Here is a 15539-nt window from a genome sequence, read left to right on the forward strand (position 1 = left end):
TATCGATTGTCTATTTAGAAGTAGATCGCAAATAATGACATATTGTAAAGGCTATTGCATCACTCGGGTTGACTTTCTTTGCGCTGATCGGGATCCATACTCGTTTCGATCCGGCGAATGATGCGGGCTGGGTTTCCGGCAACAAAATGGAAGGGAGGAACGCTCTGCAGTTAGGTTAACCGATGCGTTTAGAGACATAACAGCCAGCAGATTGTATAACATACCCTTGTCACCACAGAACCAGCTCCCACCGTACTTCCTCGTCCGATAGTAACCCCGGCTAAGATGATTACACTGCCTCCTATCCAGACATCGTCTTCGATATGCACTTCCTTGCCGGCTTCTGGACCCTCTATACCCCGTCGCACAGCCGGGTCCAGGGGATGGGTAGCCCCGTAGATACAAAGATTCGGACCGGTAAGCACCCTTTCACCAATTGTCACGAGACATGTATCCAGGACATGAAGGTTGTAGTTCAGAAAGGTTTTTTTGCCGACCCTGAAGTTCAAGCCGTGATCCACCGAGATGGGAGGGTCCACATAGGGATCTGTATCGTCAAAAAGCTTCTCATCCTCCTGAGGATCGGGGTGGACTGGAGGCAGAGGGCGCGTATCACCTAGGATGCTGTACATCAGGAGATTAGTTTGAAGAGCATTCCCCAAAGCCGGTGGAAGATCTCACTCCCGCCATAGCTCCACCCTGCGACGCCGAGCGACTTTCCCAGCATGATTGAACCTGTCGCATGCTTCTTTGCAGCGTTGCCGATTGGCCTGAAGGTCTGCATCCCAAGGAATGTAGAGCTCGCCATTAAGCATCTTCTGCCATTCTTTCGATGTCGTCATGGCTCTAACTGGCTCTAACTAGAATGCCGGCAGGTTATGTGATTTTCGGGATGAAGAGGCCGACGAGCGATCGTAGCTCCATTATATAGCCTCTTGAACGGTCCAAAGCAGTTTGCTTTTGTCAAAACCGGGGTTTCTTGCCGGAGCTGTGGCCATTTACTATCCAATGCGAATCAGCTGGGCGGTTGGGAATACTTCCGAATTAGGCAGCTTATGCCTCGGCCGCTGAAGATCACAACATCCAACTGGTGGGTACGCCGAAATTGAACCATGAGACTGAATTTGCTGGAGAAGATACGATTCAATAGCGCTTCATCCACTATGCATGAGCTGCCGAGCTACAATCACGGTTTTGAATTGGCATCAACGCATGCTATATCGTGTTAGGGGAGTTGGATGGTGAGGAGACAGCATGCTATACAGATTCCATGGTTACGGTATCCGATGCCAGACGGATTCTGGGGCAATTTAACGTCTTTTTCAATGAGGTATAGTTGACAGATGATGCATGTATAGTTTCTGCATCACAGACAATGGTATGTAGTAGTATACAATCGAGAACCACGCCGAGTCGAATTCAGGGATCAGGCAGGATTTAGTTAAGGCAGCCACTGATGACGTAATACGCGACACCACATGGTGATTATTGACTAACCTAACTAAACTGCCACCAGGGTCCGCCTACTGAATTGGCTCACCCCTTTTACCCGTTGCCCGACTGCTACCGACCTGTGCTCCTGCTCCTGCTGCTTGCTGCTCGCTGCTGCTGCTGCTGCTGCTACGTACTACCGGTAAGATAAAACTTACTGGAAACCCTTACGCCAGGCCCATCCGAACACTTGCCTATCGTTTTTGTTCCCTTGTCCCGTCTGGCTGAAATCTGATTCTCGACTCGTGAGGCGCGCCTCTGATCACTCCACGCCCGTCCCCATTCCTGCCTTTCCCAACCCCGTGTGCCTCTCCACCTTTCCAGAAGGAGACGCCCCTCCCTTCCCTTGGGAAGCAAAAAAAGAATCTAGAAATCCAAAATTAATCGGTTCAAATAAAATACCAGATTTCCAGGTACTGCAGTGTACCGAATCTTTACGGAGCTTTAAGTCCAGGTACGCCTGTCATTCCTCACTATTGATCCCATCCCCCCCCCGCTTGTCTCTCAGTCATTGGATTTGCCTTCCACACGCCTCACACAACTGTGGCCACGCACTAAGTAAAGTGCTGGCCACCCTTTTACCCTCCCATTCCTCGGGAGTACCGCCGCACGTTGCCCCAAAGCCATCGCTGGTGGTCCCTTTCTTCCATGGGTTACAGGCCCTTCTATGGCTGATCCATCATTCTGCTTTTGATCAATTTAATTTCTGCAGCCTGTTGTTGTCATTTTATTCAAATCCACTTTGAAACCCCCATACTTCCCAGGTCGCCTTGCGATTTGCTGATCGGCCTTCTGCCACTCAGTGCCGCTCGCAACGCCGCTGCGAATCCTCACTTGATTTTCTGCCCTTTTTGCGGTACCAGCGACCTTCCAGGGTCCCGTGACCTGCTCGATCTCCTCGCAATCTCTCTCTCCGGCCTTCCAACCACTGCTATTCGGGACCGGCCTCCATCCGCTTGTGAGTCGGCATTTTTAGTTGTCCAGCCTTGTCGGTATGTACATCCTGCCTGTCCCTTACAATTTTCCTTTTTGAGAAAATATCAATCCACCCACCCCAGATTATCCCATTTACCCCCCATCTCTCCCCCATCTACACGTTGGGGTGGCTGTCCTCGGTGTGGTGTGTGGTCGCTGCTTCGTGTCGCAGAGCGGCAGCGCGACACCCTTCACTGTCAGCTTCCTCACCTGACGCGTCTGGACCCTCTTCCACCCTACAAACCTGGGCGATTGTGTCATTCACCCCTAAAAAATAAGCTCGTGATGATTGTAACACTGCTGTCCTTATCGGTCGCGTATCGATGATGACCTTGGTGCTCGTGTCATTTTTCTGACAGCTCTGGTTACCTTACAGATGGGTTGGTAAAACCACTCGACATGAATGCCTGGCCTCTCGACGCCTCGAACCCTCTGAACCATGACAATGGTGCTTTTCACCAGGCGACCATTGATCCTTCTGCGGCATTCCTCCATACCTCTCCCACTCCCGACCCTACCCAGTTCCAGCGCATGTTCAATGGCGTGCCGCGAAATGCCTCCCCTGGCTTCCACAACCCGAACCAGGTGATTCCGTCGAAAAGGCCGCGACCGGAGGATGCCATGTCGATGTCGCCTCGACAGGCTCCCGGGGCTATCGCGGCATCCCGGTCTCAGACTCCTCACCAGGTGCCATTTCCAGGGTACCAAGGAGCTGCGAATGGCGCACCCCAATATCCTCCGCATCCCACTCCGTATCAGCACCTCCAGCAAGGAGCTTCTCCGAACGTCACCCAATCTCCGATCATGCAGGAATTCGACCAACACGGTGTACAACGAATGGGCACAGCTTCGCCCAGCCCGTTCTCCCCAGCCGGCCCTCAAGTAGGCTCCCACATGTCTCCGTCACAGTCGGATCATCCGAGTAGGGTGAACACGCCGCAAAACAGCTCGTTCATGCCCAATCAACCGTACCCTCAGGCCATGGCGCCCCAATTCCCGCCTGCGCCTGCAATGACTACTGCCGCTGTGCAGGCGCCGATGCAAGCACATTACGGTGGTATGCCTCAGGGGTATCAGCAGGCCATAGCTGCCCAGCAGCAACAGCAGCGAATGCATGCCATGCAGATGCAAAACCAGGGTCGTCCAATGGCGATGAATCCCGCTATGGCCGGGCGACCCGTGGCAGCTGGGATGAACGCGATGGCCAATCCTCAACAAATGGCCGCCATCAGGCAGATGCAACAGACTATGGCTAAGCCGCCTAATCCGGAAGGCTTTATGAGGTCACTGCAGAAGTTCATGATGTCGCGCAACCTGCCTCTCGATCCTAGTCCGGTTGTTTGCGGTCGCCCGATCAATTTGGTCCAGCTTTATGCTACGGTCATGAAGCTTGGAGGATCAAAGAAGATAACGGCTGCGAATATGTGGCATGTCATCGCACAGCAACTTCAGTTCCCGCCGATGCAGCTGCCGATGGCCATGCAGGAGCTTAGGGAGCATTATCAGCGGAACCTAGCTGCGTACGAGCAGGCCTTCCTCAGCACCCAGCAGAAGCAATTTGCGGACCAGATGCAGCAAAACGCGGTGCCACGCCAACCCAGTGATCCGTCTGCCATGCAGTTCCAGTCTCCAGCCATCAAACCGGGCCAGGGGTATGAAAATGCACAGCAGATGGGACACCCATCCCCAAGTCCCGCGTCTGTATCGAGTAGCGTACAACATAATGCTTCGAATGGTTTCGCGACACCTACACCTGTCAAAACTCAGGGCAAACCGCAGAACCAGCACCGTCTCAGTATTTCCCGCCAGTCACAACCTCCAGCAACGCCAAATGATCCTACTGGCCAATTACCGAGTCAATCGCCTGCGCAGCCGGGTAAAGGCCCAGTCCCAGTCCCAGTGAAGCCCTCAGAACAGCTGGATCAGTCGGATCAACCGTTGAAGCATCAAATCGAGGACCCTTACAAACCCATGGTCTTGCCAGAAAGCAGTTTCCATGGACCCATAGCCATTGATGAAATGTATCAGATCGGGGAGGATATTTCTCGACTGAAGCCTAATGTCCCCAGTTTTGCTGAGCTGGGTGTAATTGATATCCACGCTCTCACAATGAGCATAAAATCCGGGATCCATGCTGAAATGCGCATGGCTTTGGATACGCTTACATCCATATCTTCAGAGCCGGCGATCCAAATATCGTTAGATAACTGCGACGATCTGGTGGAGAGCTTAATAGAATGCGCCGAGGACCAGGCAGAGTTTCTCGCGGAACATGCTGCGGAAGTGTCCGATATGATGCTTCTATCTTCATATGAAGAAGTGACTCGTGGATGTCAATCGGAGTGGACGTCTTTGGCGGATGTACCAGAATTCGGCAGCCTCGACTACGAACTAGACCGTGCCGTCGACCGACTCATCTGCATTACAACCATACTACGCAATTTCTCGTTTATCGAGTCAAACTTTGGAATGCTGTCTACTCCTCCGGTTGTTCAATTCATGTCGACTATCATTCGTTACCTCGGCACACGCAATATGCTACTAAGAACACATCAAAACACTCTGGATTTCATGAAGGACACGGTCACTTACCTCAGCAACGTGGCTCACACCATTCAGTTACCGAGTAAGGAAGAAGCACTTTGTCTTCTGCATTTCCTTCTTGCTTTTGCACCATTCCCAGGTCCTATGAGCTCGGAGGGCATCATGTTCAACTCATACAACCCCTCTATTCATAAGTACACACCGGCAGCGGTTGATAGCTTGGCCAAGCTTTTGGCACGGGATGAACCCAACCGGACATTCTTCAGAGCAATCTTTTCTGGCGATGGTGCCTCGATCCAGCAAGAGTTGCTGACCCGTGCCTTTGGTCTTGCCATTTGCCCGGTCCCTGATCAACCGCGGAAACCCTTGGCTATAGCGGATGCTCGGAAAGTTTTCCTCATGCAAGGCCTATTGGCAGCGGACATCCTTTCAGGCTTTGCGGATGGACCTATTGCCAAGTCATGGCTGGAATCGACCGACGGGTTTGCCATTCATCTACTGCGACTCTCATGCCTCCTGAGCACAGAACGAGTTCCTCCACCGAGCACCAACTCCCGCCAATCCCATGCCGCAAGGGGTCAAGCCGAAGCGGAGGCTGCTGCTTACAGCTCCATAATCAATCGGGGGTTGGCAATTCTGCGTCGACTAGCTGAGAAGTCAAAGCTTGCTGATTCCAACGCCACGTTACGGTTCCCGTCGGGGATCATCCCAAGGAAAGAAAGCTTGCTTGGCGCACTGTTGATGCCTAACATAGATCCTGGTGTTGTACGGCAATTGATAACTTATGCACGACTAGCGGAATGAATGCGGTAACTTCTGGAACGGTTAGGGTTTTTTTCTGAAATCATTTCTAGCGCGCTGGTTAACCCGAAGGTTTCATGTTTGGGCCACGCTTAGAACATGCCTTGTTGATGTTTGCTTCTGTCATGTCTTCTACTTCCAACCTTGAGTAAACAACTATCTACATCTCCGTTTTCTCCCTCTTTTTCTTTTCTCCCTCTTTTTTTGCTCTCTTACTCGATCTCGTGTGTTAGGCGCCGGTGGGAAGAACTATTTTTCTTTTATCGAGACAGGCGTGACAATGTGTATCTCTGTGCTTTACCGCTGTACAATGTTCAATACCCTCGGGCGACAAAAAAAAAAAATCATGCATGATGTCTAAATGGGTAACTCTACTGTATCATGGTTCATTAACTGAAATGGACCGACCGATTCTGCTTGTTACTACGCTCTTGGTCTGAGCGTTGACTTTCCGTATTAGGGACAGCTCGTAGACTACTAAGGTAGTTGGCGGTAAGCTACCCTTGTATCAACGTCTTCTGTAATCGTATGACGTGTAGCATGATTTACATGACATGTGGTATGATGAGACTAGTTCCTGTTGAATTTTCTACTTAGGATACAGTAGACTAGGACGGGAGTAAAATGGAAGAAGTCGACTTGATACTACTACTACGCGCTAGTAGATAGCGGAAGGGTAGACTAGGAGATGAGACCACATTCCGATAGATAGATAGTTATCATGTACCGAACCCGCAGCAGTTCGCCGTAGACTTGAGAGATAAAGAAAAGCGAAAATAGAAAAAGGTAGAGATCACGCCAGTATACATACATACATACAGCAGCCAGAAAAACAGAAGCCCCGCAGAAATAAGGGAGTTAGGAACACCAGCACTAGTAGGAGAGAGAAAAGTAATACAAAGTGAGGAATAAAGTAAGTAGAGGAAAATTTGGAAAAAAAGAAAATGGGGTCATTGGGGGGACATTATAATCAAAGTATATCGATCATCCCTGACCATTGCAGATATGCACTGCTTATTTTCTTTTCATCCCGTCGTTCTGGTTCGGCCCTTTTTTAGTCTTCTTCTTGTTACCAAGTCTGCAGTGTGTGGTTTCGTCCTGTCCCTGAATCCCCATCGCTCCCTGTGCTAGGCGTGACAATAGACAAGTGTGTGTATGTGGCAGTGTCGTTGGGTTCAATGGGTTGGTGCCGACGTAGGATTGAAAGTAAAAGAAGGAGCGAAAGGGATCCAGGGATGACTCCGGTTTCTTCTCTTGTCGTTTTTGCTTAAAAGTTGCGTTCCTGGAGGAACTTCAGGATCTCAGGTTTGCGCCAGCCCTAAGTGAAGCAACCGGATTAGCTGGGTCGTGATCAACTGGAGGATCGTATAGGACATACCTTGACAATGATATGACCGTTAAGACGGTTAATAGTCACATCCGGGCTCTTGGGAGCGCGGGGGTCACCCGACTCCAGTCCCAGGTACTGCGCCAGATCGTTCCTCAGGGCATCCAAATCGCCTTCAGTCTTCTGGAGCTTGGTTTGTTGCTTGGTACCGCCGGCTTTAGTGACGAGATATACGGGGAGCTGGTTGGAGGCTGTGCGACGGATGAAATAAGGGAGGTTCGTGAGTTGCAGGTTGGGCGGCGGTTGCGATACCGGGGTTTCCTTGAGTGTCTGAGATTGCCGCTTGAGTTGAACGAGGAAAGTCCGACATTGCTGGGCGGCAACCTGGGGCTGAGAGATGATTTGGGAGGAGTGACGAGAAGTGAGTTCTAAGAGCAAGTCAGGAAAAGCTCAACGGATCCTTTTAGATACCCTTCAGGCATTTGCTGCCCAGAAACAGCCACGCTTACTATCCCGATGGGATAGGCCGTGGGTGGAACGGACGGAAAGGGTCGCGACATACGAGAGGGGGTCAATCTAGCGGAAGAACATAGCGAGGAGAAGGAGCTACGCGTCCCTGACGAGACTCTGGATTGTGAAGCTTTGTGCAGATAGAAGGGAACAGCGGTTGACTGCTTGCGAGAAGCCGAGCAGACCGGCAGAGACTGCATGAAGGATGCCATCGGGGTTGGTAAGGGGGAGGTCAAGGGGGAGGCAACGGAAACAGCCTGAACGATTCCTAGGATCCGGGGAATCGAGGAACAACCCAGAAGGGAGTTTAAAAGAGGGAGAGGGGAGGAGACGGACAAGACGAGGGCCGGAGAGCGCGAGAGAACGAACATACGACATGCAGAAATGAAGCGATGATTTCTTGCTTCGGCGCGGAGACCTTCCGCTAGGCCCAGAAGGGGATAGCGCGCCCAGCAGCCCTTCGCCCACATTTTCGCCAGCGCAAAAGCCGCCGCACACTGACTTTGAAGTCTGCCGCTGCTCATTGTGAGAGGCTCTCCGTTCGTGAATCGCTTCCTCTCTTCTGTTTTTGTCCTTTTTCTCCCTCCCCTCTTTTTCCCCCCCTCCCCCCTCCTCCTCCACCACCCCCAATTTATTCCGCTCCCCCGCTGCTTCTGCTGCTATATCTCCCACCATGGCAGCCAACGTTCCTCCTTCCGCTGAGACCCTTCTCAGCGGTGCTGCCGCCCACCCGCCCAAGACCGCTGAAGAGATCGCCAACCAGTATGACCTGCTGCCCAAGTTGATCCCCTACCTCGACCGCCATCTGGTCTTCCCTCTCCTCGAGTTCAGCTCCGGCTCCCAGGAAGATGACAAGGAGATGATCCGCGCCAAGTACGAGCTGTTGAAGCACACCAACATGACCGACTATGTTGCCAACCTGTGGAAGGAAATTAACGACTCCGACACCATCCCCGACGAGTTCGTCAAGAAGAGAGAGGAGGTTCTCGCCAAGTTGCAACACTACCAGGAGCAGAGCGCCAAGATCACCGAGCTGCTGCAGGATGAGGATGTCGTCGGCAACCTGCGCAGCGACAAGGTCGCCAACTTGAAGTTCCTCGAGGAGGAGCACGGTGTCACCGCCGATATGGTCAACAGCCTTTTCGACTATGGTCGCTTCCAGTACAGCTGCGGTAGCTACGGCAATGCCGCTGAGCTGCTGTACCAGTTCCGTGTCCTCTCCACCGACAACGACAAGGTTGCCTCCGCCACATGGGGTAAGCTCGCCTCGGAGATTCTGACCACCAGCTGGGATGGTGCTATGGAGGAGGTCCAGAAGGTCAAGGACTCCATCGAGACCCGTCTCTTCAACAACCCTCTGGGTCAGCTCCAGAACCGCTCCTGGTTGATCCACTGGTCTCTCTTCCCCTTCTTCAACTACGACCCGGCTCGCGATGTCCTGACCGACCTTTTCTTCTCCCCCGCCTACATCAACACCATCCAGACCAGCTGCCCCTGGATCCTGCGCTACCTCGCCGCCGCCGTCATCACCAACCGCAACCGTGCCCACAAGAACAGCAACGTCTACCAGAAGCAGCTGAAGGACCTGATCCGCGTTGTTCGCCAGGAGGGCTACGAATACAACGACCCCATTACCGACTTCGTCAAGGCGTTGTACGTTGACTTCGACTTCGAGGAGGCCCAGAAGAAGCTGGGTGAGGCTGAGGATGTGTTGCGGAGCGACTTCTTCCTCGTCTCGGCTGCCGATGCCTTCGTTGAGGCTGCCCGTCACCTGATCTCCGAGAGCTACTGCAAGATCCACCAGCGGATCGACATCAAGTATGTTACCCAACACGAAGGACATACATTCAGAGCATAACCGTGCTAACCGATATCTCCAGGGACCTGTCTACCCGTCTGGGTCTGAACCAGGATGAGGGTGAGAAGTGGATCGTCAACCTGATCCGCGACACTCGTGTCGACGCCAAGATCGACTACAAGGAGGGCACTGTGATCATGAACCACCCCCCGCAGTCGGTGTACCAGCAGGTCATTGAGAAGACCAAGGGTGCTTTCTTCCGCACGCAAGTTCTGAGGTTCGTCCAATACCCTGTCAAATCGACCCATCTCTATTGCTTGTCACTAACGCCAGGATAATCATATAGTGCTGCCGTTGCGAAATAAATGACACCCCCCACTTCTTGAAATTATACCGAAACAAGAAACTTTCGTCCTTTTACCGTTCTCTTCATGGTTCTGTTCATGTTAGTAGTATCTTCCGCCGCAGTGCGGACTTCCTGAAATGATGGGACCAAGCAGAGTGGCATCAGGCTGGCGTTCAGGTGGTCCACTATTCCTTTTTCTCTTTTTTATCTCTCTATCTTATTTTCCCTTTTCTATTTACGTTTCGTGTCCCACTTTCCACCCACTATATCGTTTATTTCCCCCCTGTGTATCTCTTTATGATGTTTGACACCCTTCGGGATTTTGGTGTGTGTGATGACTCCCTAAAAAGAAGAACGAAGTACCGTCAAAAATTTTATCCAACTATATCTGGACTTTTATTTTTGGGTCGACCAGAGGATGAAAAAAGGAAGGAAGGAAGAGAAGAAGCAGGACCGGGGGAGTTTTCCTAAAAGTGAGAGCAGTCCTTTGCACACTTCTGTCTTATTGGGGGTGTGCTTTCTCGTCCGAATAAGGCGCCGTCGCTCGGTTACGTGTGATCGAGCTATGCTGTTACGAATGATCTATAGAGATGATGGAATTCAATTATCATTAACTCAACGAGACCGGCTGCATTATGGTGTATCGTAACCGCGGTCCTCAAACCCTATTCTCTTCCTCGGAACCCCAAACAATTACCCAATCCTATATAGTAGTAACAAAAGGTATCTGTAGAACTGAAACAACTACATACCAGCATATAACCAAACCACAAATATCCTCGCTACCCAGAAGACCAAGAACGACCATGACAGCCCATCCCTCCTCTCTACCCTTCCCCTTCCCCTTCCCCTTCCCTTTTCCTTTCTCATATTCCAACCCACTTCATCGACTCCGTCTCGGTTCATAATCCATCATATGCGACGATGATGATGATGATGACAGCGGTGGTGGTGGTGCCCTGCTTCTCCTCCCCGAACTCCTGACGGGTACAATCTCATTGATATAGGGTTCATGTCTGCCGAAAGTGGCGGCGGCGGCGGCGGGGCTGGCTGAGTCACCTGCCATTCGGAGGGATTCTTGACGTTCGTATTCTCGGGACATGGTTGCTAGGTCGTCGATTTGTTCCTATTGATTCATGTTAGTTTAGTGTGGGGGAGGGAGGGAAGGCAATGAGGAGTAGGGCGAGTTAGTTAGGGACGCACTCTTGTAAGTGGTACACCGACTATTAGGTAGCCGTCGCGTCCCTGGAGAGTTCGGTTTATGTGTTAGAGAGAGAGACTTTGGTTCTAGGTGATTTGTGTATGTGGCTGTGGTATTATTGTCTCTACCTGGTATGAATATGGCCTGACGCTGGCTGATGGCCCTAGAAAGTATTGTATGTGGCCTAAGACTATATGACGGGACAGTCCGTATCCTGGGAGCCAGTATTGTTGGACTTGAGACATCTCCGTGAGGTTGTAGTAAATTCAGTTGAAGTATAGGGGAGTAGGTAGTGTGAGGGAAGCAGTGAGTGTGAGTGATGTAGTGTTGTGTTTGTGTTGTATACTAGATTTTGAACTGAATGGAGTGGACTACTTTTGATCATGACGACCATTCGATTGGGACTGGAACTCTCTTCTAGGGACCCCGTATATATAGCTAGCTTCGGGTTTCTGGTCATGCAAGGAAAAAGGAAGAAGAAGAAGATAACAAACGGACATAAGATTCATTCGTCACGCCTCGGTGGGTTCGATGGTGGATGTGTCTCTCGAAAGGTGTCGGAATGCCCTAGGGCAATGTGACTGTACATAGTGGGCTCCATCACTTAGAATGCTGATCAGCACGCCCGTCATCGGCCCAGCGAATTTTCTTCCAGTCAAGACTGCGCCTTTGCGAATGTGGCTTTTTACATAGACTCTTTTGCGAGCAAAATGGAACGGCTGCAAGGCCTGCTGCTCACGTCCGATTCCGGGGAAAACTCGCCTCACTCTTTCATCCAACCCCTTTGCGGCGGTAAAAGTGAGGCTTGGACACCCCTCCAAGGGAAGACTGACAATTTCCGCAAATCGAAGGATATTGCGCCCACCTTCTCGCGTGCCTCTGTATTTTCACAGCTTGGCTATTCCTGCGGTGAACATGCACTACTGAAGTGGTCGGCGATGTAGGTATGTAGTAGAGTCTGTATGTGTGATGCCGTGGCTCCATGGACCGAGCGTTTCGGATGCAGCTAGTATGCTTGCTCGAAGTTTATTGGCGACTCCCCTAGATCTTGCAGCCCCAAAATGGTTTCGTACATTTCGGAATTTCTTGCGTCTCGAGTCCAGACGTCCTCATAGCCGGTGACACCTGCATGAGCCTGGAGCCATTTATACAGACCGGGTTGTTCGCAGATCTATGAGGCCATGCCATACTGTATCCCACTTAGCCGACCGGACTGTTTGTGCCCGCGGCTCTCAGCGGCAGTTTGAGTCATAGTGTTCGGCCCGATTACTTCTTGTTTTTATTTCCGGGGTCCTTAATTTGACCTGTAATCCCTCTGCAAAGTTTATCGGGGCTGTAGTCGGTGCTATCTGTATATCGGTGGATACAGCATAGTTGTCACCTAATGTCGCAGATTCCGAGGTCTAGACTAGAGATGCATCATCTGAAGGGGAACATCCAAGCGTCGTGGCAGGGTTGACCATGTAGCCTGTACCCACGAAATATCGTAGCACAGAATTTTATGCCTTGAAGTTAGTCTCAGACCGTCGATGCTGTCCTTGCTGGGCCGAGCTAAGCTTGACGATCGATGAAGACAGAATGGGCAGTGGCACGATCCTACAGGGAACTGGACCTGGAGGCCCATTGTCCCCTTCCTGTATAGCCAATCTTCGCGGCGATATCTGTAGCCTTTAGCCTTAGCTAAGGACCACCTGCTTTAGGGCTTGGGCGAATCTGATTTGGTAGTTAGCCACGCTTGCATGAGCCGGTCCAGCTAGGCCATGTCCTCCTAGACAGGGCTTCGGCTTGCTCTTTTTCAGTCACTCATCAAGCTTTGCAAGCGCCGGAAAGTGACTGCCACTGTTGTGACTTGTGACAGCCAGGATGTTGCAGACACAGTACACCTGGTATGGCTCACAGAATCGTATGAGGCTGGACCCGGCCTAGCCATCGATAGTTGTGGGCCCGGATATAGAGAAAGCGAATGCGACATGGCAAACCGATTGGTCTTCAACTGAATAGTCAGCTGGAGGTGAGGCTTCACCTCACTCACCAAGCTTTAGATATTGAAAGCGCAGATGCCTACCTCTCCCATCGTTTGCCTGTGGACAGGGAAGGCCCTGTATTCTCCAATGGCATCGCAATACCCACGAACTGGGCAGCTTCATCCCTGCCTCAGATCGTTGCTTTTATTTGCCTTCTTATAGTGACTGCAGGTTTTATTCGGCAAGGGGCTGAAGGTGAGGCTGAAGAGAAGAGTTAGAACTTCCTGAATCAAGGAACGATGATGAAAACATCAGGAAATAAACTCATTAACTTACTCCCAGGTTTCTTAAAAGCGGATTGTGACCGAAGCAGAAGCTGCGATCTTGGGGCTACAGCGGGGCAGGAGAAAGAAATAAGGCGGCTGAGGATCGAGGAATCAAGCTGGCAAGTGGACAGGAAGAAGGTGATTGCTTGACAAAGTCCCTGCCCTGAGGCGGAAGACCCACAAGTGATCTAGTCCTGGTCACAATCTCATCCCTGAAGATCTGCAGAGGTAGCTAGTGGGAACCTCGACAAGGCGACAGTGAGGCGTTCGGAGAGTTAGAAAAGGAAAGTCGGGTTTGATGGAGAGGAAGGCACAGAAGGGGAGCATTGAGCTATTCAAACTCATTGAACACGGTTCAGGATGGCTAGATTCACAATTTTCCAATGAATGCATCTTCACGCTTGCATCTTCACGCTTCGTATATTATAGTCTATACTCTTTTCATGACTCGTCCAAATAAACAACGTTCGCAGCAAATCTTAGATTGAAAACTCTCCGCTAATCCGCCTCAGTTGCCCTCCGGGGGTACATACGGGTTCACAAGCATGTCGCTGAATCTGTGGGCTGGTTAGCCATCCTGACGCTTCTCACAACCGGATATTTAGTGGTTGACTTACTTCTCAAGCTTCTCCTTGCCTCTGACTTCTTCAACCAGCAATGGCATCCTGACCACGTTGAAGTCTTCATACAACTCTTCAATCTGCTCCAAGTACTTCTTCTGCATCTTCCTTCGTGCATTACATTGTTCGCACTCGCTGCTTTGCTTGGGGAACAGGAGCTGGTTGACGACAATGGCATGGGTGTCGATGTTGTAGCTTGTGAGCTCCTGGATCATGCGCTCGGTTTCGTAGAGGGACAAGAATTCCGCAATGCAAACACAGACGAAGGTAGTCAGATCAGCGTCCTTGAACTGCGAGTTGACCTCGCTGATGGTCTCCCTCAGCGACTCCATCTTCTGCAACAATTCATCGATGTTTTGACCGCCGGGCAGACCACCACGAGAACCAAGGATCGAGTTCAGCATGGGGCCGAACTGAGACGACAGCTGCGACAGCTTGGCGAGAGCCTTCTCTAGGACAGTGGGGAATTGGAGGAAGCGGAGGGTGTGACCGGTCGGCGCAGTGTCAAAGACAATAACTTCGTAGGACAGCGACTTGACCTGCTTCAGGACTTCGGCAAAAGACATAGCTTCATCAACACCGGGGATCTGCTACTATTAGCCATCTTCCACGAGAGCAATTTTATTTTGCTGGTCAGCACTTGTGTGTGACGTACACTGAACGCAAGATCCTGCATCATTCCACCAACACCCATACCAGACAGAGGGTCGTCGCCCTGGCCTTCACCACTAGCCAGGAGATCTTGAATACTGCCGTTAGGGTCGATCTCCATAGCGCTCAGGTTCGAGTATCCATCGACCAGCCGGGCCTCCTTTCCGAACTTCTGACCGAAGGCATCGCTAAGGTTGTGCGCGGGGTCGGTGGAGATGAGGAGGACAGACTTGCGAACTTTGGCAAGCTGAATTGCAAGAGAGCAGGAAGTCGTAGTCTTGCCGACACCTCCTTTACCGCCGACAAAGATCCAGCGCAAGGTCTTCTGGTTCACCACCGACTGGAGCGTGGGCTCCATGAGGTCGTCGCTGTGCACAACGGCGGATGACATGTTGAAATCACGTTGAGATTATTATCGGAATCGATTCGATGTCTGAGGAGGGTCCGATTGAGTGAGCTTCCTTGTTAAAGAGGCAGTGTCGCGATATTGAAGCTTGGACTTACCACGTATCGGTTCCCCGCAGAGGCCCAAAACTTTCAGTAGTGGCGGTTAGACAAGTTCGAGAACGTTCTCGGTAAGATAGAGTCACCCGAGCACTGGCGTGAAACAGGCCTATTCAGGTCCAGATGAGCGCGGTAGGAAGGTGCTGAAGATTCAGGTACAATCACTCTAGTGAATCATGTGCAGCGCCAAAGAAAAGCGTTTCCATTCGAGCCGGTGCAACACGCACGTGCGGATGCCATCATTTCTCTGCCTGAGGCGACCCCACCCGTCAATAAAGTGACATAATGCCTCATTTCTCTGAGATAATCTTGACCACTTATCTATGTAAATCTAATCGAGCCGGCGGCTCTTCGTCGCTTATTCACGGACTCAATTCTGAAGCTATTCGTTTTGCGACCAGCAACCCATTCATACCAATCGAGCTCAGATAAACAGCTAATTGTCATTTCCAGCTAGCTTCTGTCTGCGGTTAGAGGCAGA

General features: G+C 51.3%; 6 protein-coding genes across 6 annotated transcripts; 2 read left to right on the forward strand and 4 right to left on the reverse strand.

The window, feature by feature from the left end:
- Nucleotides 1-59: 59 nt before the first annotated feature.
- Nucleotides 60-842, reverse strand: BO88DRAFT_328704 (sugar O-acetyltransferase; the record flags this gene model as incomplete). The annotated part of the gene is made up of 3 exons (XM_025702568.1): nt 60-164; nt 276-624; nt 682-842. 3 exons carry the CDS (start codon nt 840-842, stop codon nt 60-62), a joined length of 615 nt encoding a protein of 204 aa, XP_025568750.1.
- A 1876-nt stretch (nt 843-2718) lies between these two features.
- On the forward strand, nt 2719-6252 carry BO88DRAFT_27241 (putative ARID/BRIGHT domain protein (SWI1)). The gene has a single exon (XM_025702363.1). The coding sequence runs from the start codon at nt 2866-2868 to the stop codon at nt 5812-5814; it is 2949 nt and encodes a 982-aa protein (XP_025568751.1). The 5' UTR covers nt 2719-2865; the 3' UTR covers nt 5815-6252.
- An 826-nt stretch (nt 6253-7078) lies between these two features.
- Nucleotides 7079-7860, reverse strand: BO88DRAFT_328139 (mitochondrial 54S ribosomal protein mL49; the record flags this gene model as incomplete). The annotated part of the gene is made up of 3 exons (XM_025702543.1): nt 7079-7129; nt 7190-7566; nt 7701-7860. The coding sequence occupies 3 exons, from the start codon at nt 7858-7860 to the stop codon at nt 7079-7081; spliced, it is 588 nt and encodes a 195-aa protein (XP_025568752.1).
- Nucleotides 7861-8321: 461 nt separating this feature from the next.
- Nucleotides 8322-9811, forward strand: BO88DRAFT_448743 (eukaryotic translation initiation factor 3 subunit E; the record flags this gene model as incomplete). Its single annotated transcript, XM_025710448.1, has 3 exons — nt 8322-9466; nt 9529-9723; nt 9793-9811. 3 exons carry the CDS (start codon nt 8322-8324, stop codon nt 9809-9811), a joined length of 1359 nt encoding a protein of 452 aa, XP_025568753.1.
- A 933-nt stretch (nt 9812-10744) lies between these two features.
- On the reverse strand, nt 10745-11238 carry BO88DRAFT_297957 (uncharacterized protein; the record flags this gene model as incomplete). The annotated part of the gene is made up of 3 exons (XM_025702403.1): nt 10745-10918; nt 10996-11037; nt 11122-11238. Coding segments are annotated over 3 exons (333 nt in total), but the record flags the coding sequence as incomplete, so codon positions are not given.
- A 2388-nt stretch (nt 11239-13626) lies between these two features.
- On the reverse strand, nt 13627-15198 carry BO88DRAFT_400618 (ArsA family ATPase). Its single transcript, XM_025705623.1, has 4 exons — nt 15059-15198; nt 14559-14987; nt 13901-14490; nt 13627-13840 (listed from the first exon to the last, which is right to left on the reverse strand). Exons 2-4 carry the CDS (start codon nt 14943-14945, stop codon nt 13792-13794), a joined length of 1026 nt encoding a protein of 341 aa, XP_025568755.1. The 5' UTR covers nt 14946-14987; nt 15059-15198; the 3' UTR covers nt 13627-13791.
- Nucleotides 15199-15539: the final 341 nt, after the last annotated feature.

This window comes from Aspergillus vadensis (assembly GCF_003184925.1).
Source record: "Aspergillus vadensis CBS 113365 unplaced genomic scaffold BO88scaffold_1, whole genome shotgun sequence".
NCBI classification, from domain to species: Eukaryota; Fungi; Ascomycota; class Eurotiomycetes; order Eurotiales; family Aspergillaceae; genus Aspergillus; species Aspergillus vadensis.